We start from the raw sequence: 21,398 nt of genomic DNA, 5'->3' as shown, positions 1-21,398 counted from the left end.
TTCATCTAGCACTGGTCAGTTAAAATATTTTAGTGAAATACAAATTATGTTCCTAAAGTGGCATTTTTTTTTTCCGGTACTGGGGATGAAACCGTACTTTTGGAGCAGGTGCAGGGGCACTGAGCTAAATCCCCAGCCCCTTGAGGTAGCATTTTTAAAGAGAATTAGAGTTCCTATGTTAACTCATCTTATCCAATAAAATACTAAATGATAGATATACAGATATAGATAGTCACCTGGAAAACTGAATGAATTTAAAAGTTTTCACTTTCTACAATTTCTTCAAAATAATTGTTTAAATAAGTGAAATTCCTATCTAAACTCTTCATATTATTCATTTTGTTACATATCAAAATGAAGAAAATTTCAGGAGTATCATGATATACAATATATTATTCAATAAAATAACATTAAACTTGTGCATTTGCTACACTATTCAATTTCTTACTACTTCAGGCATGAATAGCAATGTGAAAATAGTTACTAACTCAAAGCTTTTATTGTATGTCTTTGCCAAATTATCTCTTAAGAATTACCAAAAATTTTATTCGACCTCTATATTTCTTCAATTCTGTGTAGATTTTTCTTCTGGGCTGAAGTTTTCCTTGTCAAATAAATTCCTAAGTATTAGGAATATTTTTCAAGCCAAAAATAACTTAAACTGCAAATCCAAGCTTGCAGTGGAAGTAATCCTTCTACTTTAGAGTCTAGAAGCCATAGGAGTTACATGTAATCTTCCTGTATTTCTTCACAAAATAGAAAAATATTTTAGCTTCAATATTCTGGGGATATGTATGATGTTATGCTTTTAAATAACTTATATAATATATTGTGCTAACTAATGAAGTTTTTAAAAAAGATTAGGATAAATGAATTTGGGTTAGCTATTTCTTTGTTCTTTGTCCTATATGTTAGACTTTTATTTGACTTAAGACATTTCAAGATAGTATCAAAATTGATAGTTAAAAAAGATCGAAAATCAACTCTATTAACATTACATCTGCTCAATATATATGTGTTTATATAATGTACACACATATGAATGTCTGGGAATCAATAATAACTAGGTTTAAATTATTTTACAATGTAGGATATATATAATTAATTTAAAATACTGCATAGAGTAAAATATATTTTAACATAATTATTTCATCCCCATATCACTCAAACTTTAAGAATTTAATCCCTTCAATCATGTTTCTAAAATTGATATTTGTTTTGTTTTGTTTTTGTACCAAGGATCAAACTCAGGACCTTGCTTTTGCAAGGCAGGCCCGGTGCCCAAACTTGATATGCTTAATAACTGTTTATTGGCAGTATGAATAAATGTCTAAGTTACTCTCTGTTTCTCAAAGAAAGAAAAGAGAAAGAAAAAAATTTTGTAGTAGATAATATAAGATATATTTATTCAATCCTAAATATTATTTAGTGCTTACTCTCAACTATATAAAATATGCAGATTTTAAGTATAGTATTCTTTTCTCTAAAGGATTTGTGAGAAATAATATTCTTTAAAATCTGTCTTTAATATTTTTAAATATAAAAATATTTTTCTTTAAGTATTTTTCTTTTAATTTTATCTGAAAAATTCTGCAGAATCATTTAGGAAGAAACAAAATTACAATGTAGAGAGAGAAATTAATGAAAAAAAGATTTTTAAACAAAAATATTAAATGAGTTAACTTAGGAAATAAGGACAACTCATGTTCTATTTGACTGATTTAAGGTTAGAATCAAAGTACAAATAATGATCTAATGGAATGGATTTTCTGTACTTTTAAGAAATGTTTTGGAAAAGAAAAGATCTGTGATGAAGCTACTATTAAGTCACCTAATTGACAAACTTAAAAGCATGGCTTTCAAAGTATTTAGTGTCTGTGCTTTAAAAACATCTATTCATCACTAAAGTTTTTGTAAGAAAATTTAAAAAATCTTTACATCAAATTTTTTACCAATGAAAACTCTATTTTTTCCTTTTGTAATTAACAAAATATAACAAGATTTTAAGGCGATATAAAGGTAATATTTAACCTGTTATGGATAATAGACAAACTGCCAAATAAGAGAAACTACCAAAAATTAACACCTAATATTAGCTTATTCTGTCATTCCATGTGATATAATATAGCAACTAAGCAAAAATGACTTATGATGAAAAATAGTAGCCAACTACATTGCTCATAGTATTATATGGTGTTTGGTTAAAAAGAAAATATTATTTGGATAATAATTACTTGCATACAAATTTATTTCCCATGAATACTCTGAAATGGTTGATTCATTTTACAAATTTTTATGTCTGTACATTTTCCACAAAGTATAGTGCTCGTAGGCATTTCTATCCATTATTTGAATAAATTGTAACATTATATTATAGCATTATTCATCATAAACATTTATACTGTAAACACTTCAAAATTTAGTAGTTAGCTTCCATGAAAGGTGCTACTAAATGCTTAGTGAACTCTTATTAATGCAAACTAATAAAAGAGGAGATCATTTCTGTCTTGTTCATTTGTACATCCTCTGTGGCTGGAATAATTGCTGGACATCAATTAAATATTTGTTGAATGAATAAATAAGGGTCTTTTGTAACTTTTCCTAACTAGTCACTAGTGAACTATAAATAAAATCCACTTTTCAGAGCTATTTTCTAATAATATAAACACTGATCAAATAATTAGCAAATATTGCTCATTGATGTGAAATGCTCCTTGTACATTAACCCAGAGGTTTTCATAATTCTCAAATGTGTTCTTTTGTGCTGTTTTGCATCCTCTAGGGTTATTTGAAATCAACTCTCTCTATCTGGCTGAAACAGAACTGAGCTCAAGATTTGCTTTTGTTGTATGTGATCTCCATATTTTAAACCCTATAAGTCATTTTTGTTCAATTCTGTATGTAAATTAGAACTCTCTCTCTCCTTTCTTCTCTCTCTTCTCTCCCTATTTTTTCATATCTCCCTCCCATATCTTTCCTCTTTATTCTTCTAAAACATATTCCCCTCCTTCACTGCACTATATTCTGTGCTTCCATATATTCTTCTTATTCACAATAGCAAAAATATACTTCCATAGAAAATTTTTGTGAAGAGAAATTTGGAAATGTATTGAGTATGCAGTGGCCCTCTCGAATTCACAGTGGTTATGTTCCTAGAGTACCCGCAAATTGTGAAAAACCACGAATTTCAGATATGATCAGAAAATGCCTATTTTTATATTTCAAACCCTAAATATGCTATGTCTCCCACAGTTATGTAATTTTAATTTAATAAAATACTATATTACTAACACCTTAAAATGTGCAGGGAGTTTTGGCAGCATCTTAGGGACCTTAAGGCTTTAAGAAAAAGATAACTGACAAAAAAAGAGCAGGAGGAGGAAGGGGGGGGAAGAGGAAGAAGAAGAAGGAGGAAGAGCAGGAAGAGGAGAAGAGGAAGAAGAAGTAGAAGAAGAAGAAGAAGAAGAAGAAGAAGAAGAAGAAGAAGAAGAAGAAGAAGAAGAAGAAGAAGAAGAAGAAGAAGAAGAAGAAGAAGAAGAGCTGAGAACACTCAAGATAGCTACACGTGTTATAGCAACCTGTTATGTTGAGGAATGCTGGTTCATCTGGTTACAGAGCAGCAGCCAATCAGCAAGGAGAATTGAATAACACTCTCACACTGGCTACTTGCAACCTGCTGCCCCCCCCCCCCGCAAAAAAAGAAAATTGTAAAAGATATTTGTGGTCTCCCTGAAATTGTGGAGGTTTTTTGAACAATTATTAGTTAGGTTCTAAGGAAAAATCCAGCGAACTCTGAGCTGTGACTTCCTTGGTGTATACTGTTTTACAGACAAAAGTCTGTGAATCTTTGCAATCTTACACAACTTAAGAGTCAATATAACACCTTTAAAAGTTCCCCAGTACTTATGTAAATTTTAAAGGAAAATCATGCAGCTCTTCACCATTGTGAAGTTGCATTTTAGTTTACACTAAAACACTTATTCTCAAGTATAACAATACCCTGAAAGGATATTTTTCTATATACATTAAAAGTGTTATCTAATAGGTAGAGGACAGGAATCCTGCTGAATTTGTGTGTGTGTGTGTGTGTGTGTGCATGCGCAGGTGATAGTAACTCAGGACCTTGCACTTGCAAGGCAGGCACAGTGCCACTGAACTAAATTCCCAGCCCCTGAATTTTCTAAAATGAAAAGGATACCTACAAAACCTACCAAAGAATTATATGGTCCAAAATAGGGACAGAACTCTAAGATACTGTATTTATATTTACTGTATTCATTAGCTTTATGTTTTCCTTCTTATTATAAAATAAGAACTCGTAGAAAACTGTGAAATTGTGAGCATTAATGTGAAATATTTGGTCTTCTCTCATTTTACTGTTTATTCCTGAAATGAAATAAGTGCTTAATAATCTGAGTAAGACCATTATGTCTCCTGAAATGAAAAGTTATAGATCAAATGTGATGCATACCTCCAGTTCCACCACTGTCTATTAGGCACAGAGGGCTGATATGCTGAGAGTTAGCCAGAACAAATTCCACTGGAGGACTGCCTGATATTCATTTTCCTTTTGTAAAATTGCTCTTTTTCTAAGATAAGCAAATTACTTTTTCCTGTTGGTAATTTGTGAGAAAAACCAAACTCTAATTTTCCATTTAATTCAGATTTTTTTTTCAGAATTCTCAAAGCTATCAGTTACTTTCAATATCAATAGTGTGAAAAATTCCTTTTATCCCTAGTAAAAATTACTTTTGTGACAATCATTTATTAGGAAAATATTCATAAATTACTGTTTGTAAGGTTTCTTACTACTATTATACAAGTTCTAGACATCTACAAAAATAGAAACCTATAGGAATTGATTCTTAATTTTTAAATGATCATATATAGCTCAAAATAATTCCAAGTTCAAAACTGCTGGCACCACTGTATTAGGAAGATGTACAGTGGCCATCACTGGGAAGAGTTTGTCTGTATTTGACAGAAACTAAGAAGGTTACCTAGACAATTTGCATTTTAAAAAAAATCATAAAGTATACAATATTTGATCTGGTAGTATGATAGAAGGAAAGCTAAGGTATCCAAGGTAAAAGGAAGGTGAACAAAAGACTAGTGTAGAGAAAAGGAATGGGCTATAATAAAGCATCTACTAATCATACAAGGGCACTCTGAAAAAGAATAGAAGAGCAGCACTATAGGGAGTCATATTTTCAAAATATTGGGTGTAAGGCTGAAGAGTCTAGATATTATTGTAGAGGCAACCAAAAAGAGATGTTCATGAGTCCTTTGGGGGCCAGGGACAGAATGTTATGGTTTATATCTGGATGTTGCTCTAAAGGCTGATGCATTCAAAGGTATATTTGAAAAGTTATTTTACTATGGTGGTTTTGTGCACCTCAAAAATGGGCCCTGGTCAGAAGAGGTCAGTAAGTGGGGAGTGACCTGGAAAGATTTAGCTCCTCTCCTGGTTTCTTTCCCTCGCTTCTCTCTGCATCCTGGATGCCATGAGCTGAGCAGCTTTCCTCCACTCAGGCCCTTCCACCACACTGCTGACCATGCAGGATTGAAACTTCTAAAAACTGAGCCAAAATAAGCCTCTCTTTCTTTAAATTGCTGGTTCCAGGTATCAGATAACTAAGACAGAAGCCTGTGTGAAAGGCTACTTCCTTTGTAAATTGACTGCATTCTAGAAAAGGAAAAATCTACAGAGCCAGTTAATCAACAGTCATCATGAGTTTAGAGGGAAATAAAGGGAAATGAAAAAGTGCAGCACGGGGAACTTTGGAGGCAGTGAAATTGTTTTGTATAATATTTGTTTCTGTTCATCACTTACAATAAAAACCAAAGAAACTATTGGACCACATGGTAAATAGTAACACCACTTTTTCCTCATATATCAATAGTTAATCAAATAATATATAAGATATTGATTGATTATAGTAGCTTCCTAAACTTTTTATTAAAAATTTTATGTGTGTGTATTGTAATTCATTCAGAAAGAAGAATTAGAATAATTCCAAAACATTGGGACACCATATCTCTAGGTATTTTCAAAAAAGAAAGCAGCTTATAAATATTAAACAGATTTATAAATGGTAATTAATTATTATTCTTAGTTATTTGACTATTAATAACATGTTTATTATTTAATATTAGTAGTTACTAGCCAAAATCATTTCTGCCTCACACTCTTATCCAATTATTATTTTTTTAAAAACTTTTGGTACTGGGGTTCAAACTCTGAATCTTGCACTTGCAAGGCAGGCAGCGGAACCATTGAGCTAAATCTTTGGCCCTCTTATCGAATTTTTAATTCTTTATTAAACTGATTTAAAAATAATTGTTTATTTGTTTTGGTACTGGGTATCAAACTCAGGACCTTGCCTCCAAGGCAGACGCCGGAACCATTGAGCTAAATCCCCGGCCCTGATTTAAAAATAATTGAAAAGGATACATTAGTATCTATAACATACATGGATTCTATAATTTTGGTGCTATTTTTTCTTACTTCTATTCAATTAATTTTCATGCTAAAATAATCCCATAACTTTGATAACTTTGCTTAGAAAAACAGTTTAGATTACCTTACATTATTTTAAGCATTTATTATTTTTAAATTTGGTATTCTCAAATGGAAACACTTTGTTGATATTCAAAAACACAAGAATTGTTCATTACTGTTTATAACAGAAAAACATAGTAATATTTGAATCCTGAAAATTAGGTAGAATAAAATATTTTATTTTTAAATTAATTTTAATTATTTACTATTACATGGAATATATTGTTTATACAAGAAAATATTTATCTAATGAAAATAATGTAGCTGTAATACTTGTTGTGGGTAATATACTAATAAATGTATTTTCCTTGAAACAAACCTGTTACTTTTCTAACAGAAGCTTCCCCATAAGCCACTTTTATTAATATAATGAAATTTGTCTTTTGCTAAGAGGCATGGATAACCTTATAATTCTTGTATATATATATATATATATATATATATATATATATATATATATATGCATTCATGAATTTTTTGAAGTATTTTGGGCCCAATTAAAATCCTTTCATCGGCTTTCCTGGGAATAAATTGGCATTTTGATAATCAAAAGAACATTTTATTTTAATTTCTCAAAATTTAATATAAATGTTGCTTTCATTTTGGCTTTCTTTATTCTTTTTATATTCTGTGCCACTGGACTATAGGTAAATTATAGTAGACAAAATAATTACATAATAACATTTCATAAATGAGATCCCAGATGAGTGAGTTGTTATTTTTAAAATGCTACTGGGAACATGTTCATTTATGTCTAGTAAACCTAAGTAGCCTGAAACTTTTAATCAAAGTTTTCTGTACTAAGTAGGTAAGTAGAGGAAGCACAGTTGATAAAGTTAACAGGATAATTTATAATATAATTAACTGAGGCTGGAAAGTATACAGTATGTAAAATGAATTGGGTAGATAAAGACTTTTTTTTTTTTAATTAACGAATAGGAAAAATACCCACAGGTTACAATGAGTGAAAAGATCTCTGCCATATTTGAAAGTATTTGTTGTGGATCCCAAATACCCACAGTGTAAAAGAAGATATAAAAAACAGAAATAGAAAGCTCCAAACTCACCTATATTCTATCTGTTCTATAATAATCAGACTTTTACTTCTACATCTATTTTATTGAAATAACCTGAAAATAGAACTGATTAAGTACATTAGATGGTCCAGAAAAGTATCAAAACATGTGTAATAATGAATTAAGATCCTGTATTCACAAAGCAATTCTGTAAAAAAAAGAAAAATAATAGATTCTGTACAACAGTACTTTGTTATTTTAAAATGTAAGATATTAAGAGAAAATGGGTTAAATTTGGTATTTATTAGTATGTTAACTAGAGTAAATATATAATCACCAAGATGTATATATAGGTCAAGACCATAAGTTGATCATTTAACTCCTTATAAGGATGTAATTTCAGTAAAAGAAATGATCCCACAAGTTTTTCTGTGACATTAAATATATATTATTCATTTTCATTTTCATTCACCATTAAAAAAATGATCTCATCTAAATACACAATCTTAACAGTGGAGCTTCCTCCCTCTTTTTTTTCTTTTCTTCCTCCCTGTCCTTCATTATTCTCATATTATATTTGTGTGGCTTGTATGCAGGGTCTCCTCTATGAGCTATATTAACAAAATGTACTTAATATTTTAAATATTAATGATACACACATGACTATTCATTTTAAAGGGCTATGCTTAAATATAAAATATCAAACAAATATTAATGATAACAAAAGACTACATGACTTGATGAAATATAGAAAATATATTTTAAGATGCACTTTTTAAAAAAGTTAGGCTCTTTTGATATTCGCAGTTCAATGCTATAGCGGAAAAGTCCTTTCTTAGCAAGAAAAATGCAAAAATTATTCTGACATATTTTGCTTATCTGTTGTGTTTTTCATTTTCAATAAGAGTTGTTTTTTACTGTACTTTTTGTCAATGTCACATACAAAAATTGAATACTCAGTTATTTTTGTCTTTTCTATTCTGTGCATAGTTGTTTCATTTAGTTCAGATACATTATTCCTACTGAGAATCAAAGAAACTATGACTCATGCAATCTGTTCTTCTAAAAATTAAATCAGACAAATAAAAGTTTTTGTTTCTAAGAGATCTTAGTCAAAATAAGAAGATAAATAAGTTTTCATCTATTAAAAAAGTGGCTTTTTTCTTTCTGTTCAGTTGTAAACTATTCTCTTATCTATTATGTGAATTTGAAAGCATTTGTTGTTCACAGCAAAACTCTAGTTTTTTGAATTTCAAAGAAACTCTCTTCCATTAAAGTGGTAATATAAAATTTACGACTAATATTTTATAAAAATATAAATTGACTGTAGTATATTTTAGTTTAAATCAATTTAAATATGTATCATAAAGTAACATTTAAAGCACTTATCTCTAATATAATTTCTCCTACTTTTTTTTTTTTACTTTCCTTTGTTTTACTTTTCTTTATTTTGTTTTGCTTTGTTGGGGATTGAAACCAGGGCCTTTGAACTGAGCTATATGCCCAGTCACTTTTTATTTTTAAACCATGTCTTGGCAAATGGCCAAGGCTGCTTTTATTTTATGATCCTCTTGCCTCAGACTTGCAAAGCACCAGGATTATAGCGGTGAACCACTGCAGCAAGCTCACTTTTTTATTTCTTATTTCCTATCAAACGTGGTTTTCCATAGTACCATAGAATTTTTATTTCAGGTGTACTTATAGAGGTTCCCATCATTGTAGTGGTATGTATTTTTTCTTTTCACTTGCCACAGAAAACAATATATTTCCTCTGGGGTAAGACATAGGGGTCAAAATGCTCAATGTTTATCCATTTGGGACAATCTTTCAGGTCATTCATGTGAGGAATATTGTAAAAAAAATTGGAAAATCCTAAACTTATACACTGTAAATTCTTTTCCAAATCTGTTTTCTACCTTCCCTCATTTGAAACGATGGACACATTCACATCATGTATGCTCACATTTACACTTGCGTGGAGCCATGATGTACAGCCTCTGGAAACAATCACCGAAATGTTGTTTTCATTATTCTTACCTGTTTATGAAGACCACATCAATTTATTCAATTTTCTCTAATTTCACTGTTGACTGTTGCTACATGGCCTCTGCCCTCCCTCCACTTATTTTATTCTGTGGAATGTTCTACATCCTTAAAGGAACGTTTAGTATTATTGTCAGTCACTTTTAATTAACTCATATACTTTAATTATGGTATGTTAAATGCTAGGAAAAATAATTTTAATAGATCTACTTTCTGCCTTTTAGTCACTGGCATATTAAACCATGGTAGAATGAGATGCTGTTTTTAACTGGCCAGCCATTACAAGCATAAACATTTTCAAAATAAACTTTATGTAAAAATTAAGCAATTCAATTACCTTCTTCCATGAAAGTTTACTTAATAATACTTATTGAAATATGATATACACCTTACAATGCTGAAGTTCATGTAGTACCACTTTAGATTCCAAAAAAAGTGAAAATGACCTTGGCAACAAACTCTAGCTACCTAACAGCTAGTCTGAAATTTTCTCAACAAATATAAACAATTCTCCAGAATATAAATGGTAGTCACATAAAGATACTGTGGGAATGTGGGAAAGAAAAAAACAAAGTTAAATGCAAACCATGACCAAAAATGAAACAAGACAGAGACTCAGATATTCAACAACCTCAAAATATAGCATGATTAACTAGTGCATATTTATCATGACAAACCTACTTCTCCATTAACACTTCTGATTTCCAGGAAAATTACTAGTATATGCATCACTGAAATGCCCCTAATCCTGATACCACCTAATGCAGCCTCCTTTAGAATACCCAGAACAAGTCAAATCTGTTAAGTATCTCCTCTTTCTTAAGTACTCCAATAATTCACCTGTCCTGTATTTCACATAGAAATTAAGTTAATCTAATATTCCTTTACTATGGGCAAAATCTTGGCCTAGAAATGGTGTTAAATATATCTTTTGACTTGATTTCTATTAATTTTTATCATATGTTAGAATTTTCATTTAAATAAAGATACAAGCCAGATGTCATGACACACACCTGTAATTCCAGCATTCCAGAAAACTGAGGGAGGAGAATCACAAGTGTGAGCTTAGCTTAGGCAAATCACTGGCTTAGTGAGACCCTATCTCAAAATAAAACTTAAAGAAAGGACTAGGACTCTAACTCAGTCTGATGGTCCTCAGTTCACTCCCTAGAATCATTAAATAAATCAAATATACAAACAGATAAATATTATTTGTCTTAATTTGCTATATATATATATATATATATATATATATGTTTAAATTATTATGCTGATGATTGGAGTCTTTTCAAAACACCAAAGTACAGTTTTCCATACTTGAAAAGAGCCATTGAAAAAATATAAAGTAGAAAAGGAAGGTAACTGATATTTATTCCAAGTCTACAAAATGTCATTAACTTAAATCGTCACATTACAGGATGGATTTTCTAGCTTATGGTCAAATCCACAGTAGAATTAATTCTCTAGTTTATAATAACAACTCAAAATGTAAGTAATTTCTCAAAGGTCATTTTATAAATAAATGTTGAAATTTGGAGATAATCTCTATTTGGGCTTTAACCTATACTGTTTCTGAATTTACTTCAAAAACAAAAGAAAACAATGAAAATAATATAATACAACAAAAATATTTAAAAAATAATGTCAATAACTAGTAAACAAAATAATTTTAAAGCAATGGAAATATTGTAATTGACATTTTTCTCAATGAAGTTCTTTAAATTTAAGACTTCTTGATGTTTCTTCAATCTTTTCTCCTAATGCTATTTTACCCATCTATTCGATTTTGATTGTATTTGTACCTTTGATGTTTCTAGAAATAAAAAATACTAAGCATGCTTCTAACTCTGTACTTTTGTACCAGTCCTTTCCCTCTGTGTTTACACACACACACACACCACACATATACACACACATTCATATAGTGTGTTCTCACTAATTTTACTGTCCTCTAATTTCCATCTACTTATCATCTCCCTGTTTTTTTCTTTTTTTGGCACAGTACTTATCAATATATAATAAGCTATATATAATATTTATTTATTTTGCTTTTTTGTCAGTCAGGTCTCGAGTGGATGATGTAAAAAAATGGAGTTTGTTGTGTTGTTCATGGTGAAATTGGAGACAACTTTAATTATTTTATTCTTACTCTTTTTGGTCCACTCTCCAAACTCTCTCCTCACATGCCAGTGCCTCAAACAATCCTTACTGTGTAGTAATCACACATTTTTTTTTCTGAATAAATAAAGGAAAGTGAGATGCAATGAGATATATTTTTGGTAAAAAGTTTTGAAAATTCAGCATTTTAGGATTCATGGTAATTCTTTGACAAGTTCTAAGTAAAAGCTATAATTTTATCACAGATAGAAAAAGAAACCAAAAATCTTCATTACCTGGAAGATCAAAAAAGGCAATTCAGAATATATGACCTCCTATCTTCTACTGTTTTCTACTTTATGTTACTCATTTCAATTCATTCAGTTTCATTTTTATAAATATTCTAAGTACTCCACAATATCACTGGGACTTTTCTCAGTGCTAAAACATGTCAGGATTGCAAATCTACTATTTGCTAGTTGTGTGATTCAATCCTCAAAACCTTCATATCATCATGTGTAACTTGTGACTAATGAAAATAACTATTATCTGAGTGCTGCTCCTTGGGCTGGTGAGATTATGATCCCAGAGCATGCACTCAAGTCCATTATCCACTAAGGTCACACAATTAATATTGTTATTATTAATGGTAAATAATAAAAATGAACTTATGAATGTGCTCCTGCATTCAGACAGACTTTTTAAAAGAAGTTTATTATTTTAATTCTAAAAGTATAGCTGGAAAACCAAGTTAACATCTAATAAAGTTGTTTTAATATAACCACACTGTTTCTCCCCTGCCCCAAGCACACATATACATCAAGCTCAATTTTGAACTTAATTAGGAATTTTAAGTTAGGACATCTCCTTTATTTTCCTTCATTGTCAAGAATGACACTCAGACAAGAAGTACTTCCCTTTGATTCCCTTTGAACGTGATTAATAGTAATGAGGGCAGATTTTGCTGAGCATTTGCTGTAATTTCAGATAATGTTGAGATGATTTTAAATGCAGATGAGATTTGCTGCTGAGGTAAAGGAGGGAGGAAGAGAATTTACTTACAGTGTATTTCTAGCACCTGCATGGCTACCTGAGGGGTGGCGTTGAGGGATTCATGGTCCACCCTGCAGATTACTGCCACTCCGTCATCGCTCCGGTCCACTCGAAAATCCAAGGTGCTGCTGACAGTGAATGTTTTACGATTTGCATCCTCTTCTTTCAAATATTTTACATCTGAAAATAAAATGAGTATTAAATTTTTACAACACCTCTGAAAACATAACAACTCAAAACACTGAAATATTTTCATCCAATTTCTGAAAATTTTTAAAAAGCAAGTATTTGTTCTTTTGACATTTAATCCATTTCAGTTTGACCAAAGCTATGTAGCCACTTAAAAAATAAAACAAGGGTTAAACACAAAAATACATAAAACATGGTGCATATAATTTTAGGTTTTTTTGGACTCAGGTTTATTTAAGTTATAATTAGGTAGAATTGTATTTAGATAGTTATAATTAGATAGAAAATACTACTTTTGATTCCATTTGAAAAAAGCAGGCCAATTTGAAAAGTAGTACCCCTTTTCTTTTACATTTAAGTTTTATTAAAAGGTAAGCTTACTTCTCTAAACCACAGTACAGTTTGGAAGAGTAAATTTTCAACTTCCTGGTTATGTCTTAAAGAAACTATATATGTACATATATATATATATATATATATATATATATATATATATATATATTTGTACTTTGGCTTTAACATGAGTAATATGAGGCAACAAAATTGGTAAAGAATACCTAAGATAAGAAAGTTGTCCTATTTGGTAAAGAAAAAGAGAAGAGTCATCTGAATAATCTAAATATCTAAATAAATATGTGCAGTGAAATTTACAGGGATATTAATATTCACTTGGCCGAGGAATCTATTTCAGCATAGATGAAAATACTTTCCTCAAGGTATGAATTCAATAGAGGAAAGGAAAGAAGGGAAAAGAAAAAATACGAGAAAAGGGAAAAAAATGGAAACAAATTATTTGTAAATAGGAAAGAGTGAAGGGAGTGAAGGGAGGGCCGGGAATGGGGAAAAAATAAGAACCAAGATACATCATGTAAAGGTACAAGTTCCCAATGATGAATGTAACTGTATTGTACACCTAAAATGTACCAATAGAAAAAAAAAGATATGAATTCACTCACTGATTTTAAACTTAGTGTACATAAACCAGATTTATCGTTAAATGGTGTACTTAAGTATTATTCGTTCTGTGTGAAAAAAAGATGTTTATTATATCCTCATTTCATTTGCAGTTTCTCAAGTCTGAAGTAGCTCATAAGAAGATTACAATTTTAATAGATTAGAAATAATAACGATAGGCTAAGGTTAAGAAATCATTATAACCAGATCCTAAATGTGGTTGAAAGGAGAATGTGTTCAGTTTTCTGATTTCTCTTTTTTCCCCGCATTCAATATCAAATAAACGACAACATTTTTCTGGAAATGAATACTCTTAAATAAATGTATAGAATATTTTATGTTGAACATAATAATGTATTTGAAAAATATTTAAAATATGTTAATAAAAATAAACACTTTAAGTAGAGTTGACTCATTTTTCTGTTTTCTACAAAGATTTTTCTTTTAAAACAACATTGAATTGCATGTATTTCATGAGAAGATATATGTGTAATTCATTTACTTTTTTCTTATTTGCAGAGAAGTGTAACTTTATTTTATTGGTTATTTGTAAAAACAAAAACAAAATCAATCTCAGGAAAAGATGAAATTAGATAAATGTTGCATGTCTTGTTCCTGAAAAAATTGCTTATGATTATGTTCATGTTATGAAAAAATATCCAATTAAGTATGATTCTTAAATAATTTTAGAGTGTAAGAAAATTTCTAACACATAGAAAGGGACAGCAAGCATAAAATTTCAATTCTCAATTTTAATTTAAGTTAATCATATGAAATATTGAAGTGTATGCATAATATTTTAAAATATACCATATAAAATCTTACTTTTGCTGAAGTGACTGAGATTTTGGCATTTGAAAATAAGATATAATTTCAATTAAGAAAAATATTAGAAAAAATATGGAATGAACTCTTTTAAGTCAAATTATTTCAGAATATTTTAGATGTATTTATAGTACTTAATAATATTAAAAATGATGACATTTTTAAAGTCTCAAAGATTTATACAAAAATGTTGCTTCATTTTTTAATTTTATTTTCTTTCCAATAAATCATGCAGATTTTTTTACTGGGTCCTTGCTTTAAGCAGCATCAGAGTAGAAAAAGAAAAGATTAGATATCTTGACAAGTCACATTTATAGTTATTTCATGCAATATACAAAAATTATTTCAAAATATTACTGCTAATTGTTTAATTACAATGACAACTAGATTTAAGAACTTACACATCTGTTTCTTTTGAAATTTTCATTACAAAATTATCATTAATATAATATTAATTGGACACATAAAATTTGATAGCAATTGTATATAACAAAATTTTGATAGCATCAAATAAAAGAAACAAAAGCATAATTTATTTATTTTAATAGGCTTATATGACAGCTTATAAGGTTACTAGGAGCCATAAAATGAACAGATAGGATCCCTGAACTGAATGAGTCACAATCTTTTCCCATATTTTATGCTGACCTCTTTCCCCAAAGTGAAAATAGTAACTAAAAAGTGTCTCTATTTTCATTTTCTATCTTTTAAAATTAACATGTGCCACAGTTTTAGAGCAAATATAATTCTTTATTTTGCATAGTTTGTTTGCTGATTTCATGTGTATTTTTGTTTCCCAGTCTTTGGTGGGATAAGAGCTTCTATTTTCCCCATTTTGGCATGACAGTTACATAATGTGCTGATCAAGAGCAGTGTATCCCAAAATGGAATGTGCATACCAGTCAGCTTCTGTTCTTGTTAGGATACCGACTCTCATTCCGTAGGTTGGAATGTGTGAGCAGGAGTCTTTTGCTGGCATGCAGACCTCATTTTGAGGAGCAAGGATACATTGCATATATTGCTCCCAGAGATACAACCAAAAGTGGACAGGGACTGGTGAAATATGATACCTCTCTCTTTCTTTTTGCCTGATGACTTTTATTTTTACTTTTTCTTTTAAAAAAACTTTGTTATTAATATATATTTGCCATACATGGAGCTCACATTCATCATAGGGAATTTGTACCTGTACATAACATATCTTTTCTTTTTTAATTAAATTTATTGGTACTTGTTAGGTATACAATACAGTTACATTCATCATTGAGAACTTGTACCTTTACATAATATATCTTGGTTCTTATTTTTTGCACATTCCCCTGCCCTCCCTTCAACCCCTCTACCCTTCCCTATTTACAAAGACTTTGTTTTCAGTTTTTCCTTTTCTCATATTTTATCCTTTCCCTTCTTTCCTTTCCCCATCTTTTCTTTTGAACCAAAACATTTAACAGTACATTTTAGATATGCACAATGATAACACTTATCATAATCATGTACAGGTGAAAATTATTTCCTTTTTTAATTGTCCCCTTACTCTTGTTGTTTGTGCCTGTAAAGGGACAACACCTCTCCAAAATAGGAGGGCAGAAATAAACAAGGATTTATAGATTTTCTTTCCTAACAAAAGCCCTATAAACAGGGCTGGGGATTTAGCTCAGTGGTGCTGCTGCCTGCCTCACAAGTGCAAGATCCTGAGTTCGATCCCTAGTACCAGAAAAAAAAAAAGTCTTACCAAAAAAGTCCCTCATCCTCTTTTAGCAGGTCTTTCAGGGATTTAAAAACTTATTTTTGTGAATGGTGGTAGCCTGGGAGCTGACAGAGAGGAGACACAGGAGAGGCTTCAGGGAGCATGGGAATGCTCTGTGCCAAATGACGCTGTTGGGTAACCTGGTCTATCTATCTGTCACAACGTTACTATTAAGATTAGATCAATAAAGATATGTAAATTTTGCCTCAAGAATAAGAAAGGTATGAATATTATAATAACAGTTGAAAGGGGAGCTTGCAGAGAAGTAGAGCTGAAGCAATCATGGGAAAATGTTGATAATTTGAAAACTGAATTTGAAGCAAATACTGTTTCATTATACTATTATGTTTACTTTGTATATGTCAGAAACTCTCTTTAATATGTTTCAAACTTGCCTAAGAGAAACTGTTTAAGTATGAGTCTTAAAAAATTATTTTCCTGGCCGGGGATTTAGCTCAGTGTTTTCACAGTCTGCTGCGCAAGCGCAAGGACCCGAGTTAGATCTCCAGTACCCCCGCCCCCAAATTTTCCTAATCATTTTTGTTAAAGTCTCAAAGCTAAACATTTTTATAGTTTTTATATCATTTATCTTTATGAAATGTAGAATAACAAATGTAGAAATTGCAGAATAGTAATCTCCTGACATTTAGAATGTTAGATCTTTTGTCTACCAAATGTTAAGGTGGAAAAGAATGGCTGATGTAAACATAACAGTGCTGGTGCTCCCAAATAAATATATTTAAAAGTTTTGAATTACTTATCTGAGGAAAAAAGTGAAATCATGTAGTTTTTACATTGAAATCTTTTCATAGAATATCAGATCTCAGGGGGTATCTTTATATTCATCTTTCCTAGATTTCTATTATTAGGCCACTTGCCTTTATATCTACTTCTGACCACTTTTACCCTGGAGTTTTAGAAAATTCTCTTAAGTGAAGTTCCTAGGGAAGTTGCCTCGTCTCCATAGTGGTTTGAACACACCCTGAGTAGTACATTCATAACTGTTTTGATTCATTTGTTCTCTTCCCTTTTGTGATTTTTATGCCATTTAGACAGACCTGAAAAGAAGACACTTCACTTTTATAAAGAGAAATTTTTCCTTGGGTCCTGAAGTATATTACTATACCAACCAGGCACCCAGTGTGAGCCACTTTCTAATCCACTCCAAGGGTAATAGGTCACACTGGGAACAAAGAAGGACTTAGATATAGCCTTTCTATATGGAAGGTGTCATACTTCCAACCTTTTGCAAATATCACCAAGGAATTCTTTGGCCCCATGGAAAGCAGCAATGTTCCAGTATGAAACTCAGTTATCAATGGTTATTTAGCAATTGAGCTTTGCTATTATTTTCAGGATTTGTAGAAGTGGTTTATGATGGATCAGATGATAATTCAGTGGGAAAAATTCAGAAGTTTATTCTCAATCTGCATTCCAGTTATTATATTATATGATATTATATTATTATTATAAAATATTCCCCAAGGGCCACATGGTAAAAATTTGATTACCAGCTTCATGCAATTATTGGAAAGTGATAGAATTATTAAGAGGTATGGTGTAGTTGGGGGAAGTAGGTCATGGGGGAGGCATGACATTAGGACCCTGACCTCTGTCCCTCTCTCTCTCTCTCTCTCTCTCTCTCTCTCTGTTTTTCACAGCTCTGCTCAAATACATGTTCCCTACAGTGATGTTCCTCCTCATCTGGCCCAGAAACACTGGATTCAAGTGATCAGGGACAGAAACCCGTCAAATTTAAGGCAAATTAAATATTTTTTCCTTTAAGTTTATTTTCTCAGATATTTTGTAACAATAATACAGAAAATAAGTACTTAGAAATGGTGTCTGTGCTGTTACTATAATTGATGAAGCTGTTCAGAGACCATTGAAACTGATTTATTGAAGAAGCTTGGGAAAGTTTGGAGAAGCCAGCTAAACAAACTCGAGAATTCGGTAAGCAGAGCATGATGGTCAATTTTGATGGGAGCTCAGAACACCAGAATGGTCTCAGAAATTTTGAGAGTAAAGGAAAGGCTTATGAGGTTTCAGACAGAAATGAGGACTTCATTGAGAATTTTACTAGAAGCCATTCTTGTTTAATTTTGGCAAAAAATATGTCTACATTTTGTCCATGCCCTAGGATGGTGTGGAAGGTTGAGTTTAACGGTGACAGATTAATCTGGCAGATCATACAGGATAAGGCATGAGTATCACTGGCTGATTTTAACAGATTTTAGGTGAAAATTGGCAATGAAAATAAGACCCCAAATAACTGCACGACTTGTAGTTTGGAAAGTTGGAGGCAAGGAAGGTAGGATTGCTAAATAAATTAGCACTATTAAGAGAAAGAAAAAAAATGGAAACAAAGTCTATGTAAATAGGGAAGGGTGGTGGGGGTGAAGGTCGCATAGGTAATGGGGAAAAAATAAGAACTAAGATACATCATGTTCAGGTACAAACACCCAATGATAAATGTAAATGTATTGTATACCTAAAATGTACCAATTAATATATAAATAAAAATAAAAATAAAATAAAAAATAAGCCAGGGCTGGGGATTTAGCTCAGTGGTTCCGCCGCCTGCCTTGCAAGTGCAAGGTCCTGAGTTCGATCCCCGGTACCAAAAAAAGCCAAATACTGGACTGGGACCAAAGGAAGATGACTTCAGGGTATCTCAGGTATCAGCAATAATCCTTCCCCTAAGGATATAAAAATATAATCTTTTTGAGGACTTTGCCTGGAGAAGAGACTCCTAGAGTGCCCTGTTTGTACAAGATCACCTAGGAAATTGTTTTGTAGGGGATTTGTTTCCCCATGTTTAGCTGCCCAGACCTGCAGAGGCTGCTGCAGTCATGTTCCAAGGGGGCTTAGCTATTATAAACCTTGATGCTTTCCTCATGGTGTTGGTTCTGCAGGCAGAAGAATGAAAGAGTCATGGAATCATGGAGAGTTCCACTGAGATTTCAAAGGAAACCCTGAAAGGACTATGATGTTTGAAAGGATCAAAGTTACTCTAGGAAACCCCTGACAAGGTAATGTGTGAAGCTGTGAAGTGATGGTAATGTTGTACCTGGAAGATAGGGTTCCACGGGGACACCAAGAACCTGTAACATCTCCTGAGGAAAGTAGTAAGAAGTGAGAACAGCCAGCTTAAGAGAATGGTCACGTGGGTTCTATCTCATGAGAGGAGTAGGGTTATATAACACCTTTGGAACTCACACCATGTGCCTTGAGGGTAGGGTATAGAACTACAGAAATTCATGTTTGTCCTATTATATTTGATTTTCCTTGACCTGATGCTTTTTATCCTATTTCTCCTTTTTGTAGTGGGAATGTTTACTCTATGCCATCGCATCTTGAAAATATGTAACTTTTTGTTTATTTATTAGTTGTTTGTTTTTGTAATAGGAGCTTACAGCAAAGAGCTTGCCTTATATCTCAGAAGAGACTTGAACTTGGCCTTTTGAAAAGTGCTAGAGGTAGTGCGACTTTTGGGATTCTCAGAGTTGCACTAAATTAATTTTGCATTATCAGAAGGCCATGAGTGAGCTAGGGGTAGAATGTTATGGTTTCAATATGGAATGTTACCTAAAGGCTATGTGTCAAAGGCTTATTAGTGAACCTGAGGACCCTACTGGGAAGTAGTGGAAACTTTAGGAGGCAAGACCTAGTACAAGGAAGTAAGTCACTGAGGTTATTCCCTTAAAGGCATTCTGGGACACTGGTCCCTTCCTCTTTCTTTTTGCTTCCTTGCCACTGTGGAGTAAGCAGCTGTACTCCACCATACATTCCTTACCATGATGTTCTGCCTTACCATAGGCCCGTAAACAACAGGGCCATGTGACCATGCACAGAAATCTTTAATAATATGAGCCAAAATAAAGCTGTACTCCTTTAAACTGAGTTTTCTAAGGAATTCTGTCACAGTAAAGAATAGCTAACACAAATGTTATTAATATCATTTTACTCTATCTGCAGTGGGCTGGATGCATGGCCTCGTCCAATGGAGAATAGGAAATATGTGCATTACATGCGATTTGGATTTATTGTTAAAAGTTAGGAGTGATCATGTTAGAGAACTAGGCATGTGGAACTAGGCATGTGTAAGCAGTTCCATTAACTGTTTAATGGAAATTCTATAGATCATATTACCTAAAAGATAAATCATTTTAGAAGATGACTAAATTTTTTATCTTATTTTAATGGATATAAAAGTAACTTTGTCTGGCTAACTCATTTAATAATCTAAAAACATATTTTAAAAACCAATTTGTCTCGGGTAGAATGTTGATCTTTTCATGTTAAGGTTAAGTTTTCAAAGTTGTACAGCATAATATATTTTTTAATGTTCAGGCAAAGCTTTTCATTTCCTATTTGCTTTAAATGTTCTACAAACCAAACATAGTGACCTCAAATCTTACATAGTAGAATTCTGAACACTAATAACCAATTTTATCTTTGCACTGGGAAGAAATCAAAGCAAATTCTTGAGGCATATTTCATTCTTGCCTATAAGAAATCCTTCTTATATCTCCAATCTGAAGATTTAAAACATTCTACCCATCATATTCACTTTGCTAGGGAGTGCCAGTCATAATTCTGTTTATTAACTGAGACTTAAAGGGAGGATCCAACCATTACTTAGCAACACAGAGTAAATGTTCCACTTAGCAAAGAATATTATTTAAACTGACCTCTTGCTAATGTTTCTCAAATGAGAGAATAAAGGTTTACAGAGGATTGCTAAAGAGGGCAGGTACTTTGTTTATGTAAATATACTAAAACTTTCTTTTAATTTATGCAGTTAGTAGAATGTTACCACTTTTTTAATCAAATTTCACTTAACTTCTTTCACACAGGTCTACCTACATACGAAGTTCTAAAAGAAAAAGGTGTGTGAATTTTGATCTGT

The 21,398-nt window shown here is 31.7% G+C and overlaps 1 protein-coding gene across 4 annotated transcripts in view; it reads right to left on the bottom strand.

Annotated features, from left to right (window-relative positions):
• Positions 1 to 21,398, bottom strand: part of Cadm2 (cell adhesion molecule 2) — a 1,033,997-nt gene that overhangs the window by 121,116 nt on the left and 891,483 nt on the right. For all 4 annotated transcript variants that reach the window (XM_021238785.2, XM_021238782.2, XM_004857903.4 and 1 more), the window contains one exon: positions 12,781 to 12,951. In XM_021238785.2, coding sequence (XP_021094444.1) covers positions 12,781 to 12,951 — 171 coding nt within the window. The remainder of the gene's footprint in view (positions 1 to 12,780; positions 12,952 to 21,398) is intronic.

Source organism: Heterocephalus glaber, unplaced genomic scaffold, assembly GCF_053883595.1.
Source record: "Heterocephalus glaber isolate CG9 unplaced genomic scaffold, H.glaber_assembly_v1.0 deba00000122, whole genome shotgun sequence".
NCBI classification, from domain to species: Eukaryota; Metazoa; Chordata; class Mammalia; order Rodentia; family Bathyergidae; genus Heterocephalus; species Heterocephalus glaber.
This window is presented reverse-complemented; position numbering and strand designations above follow the sequence as displayed.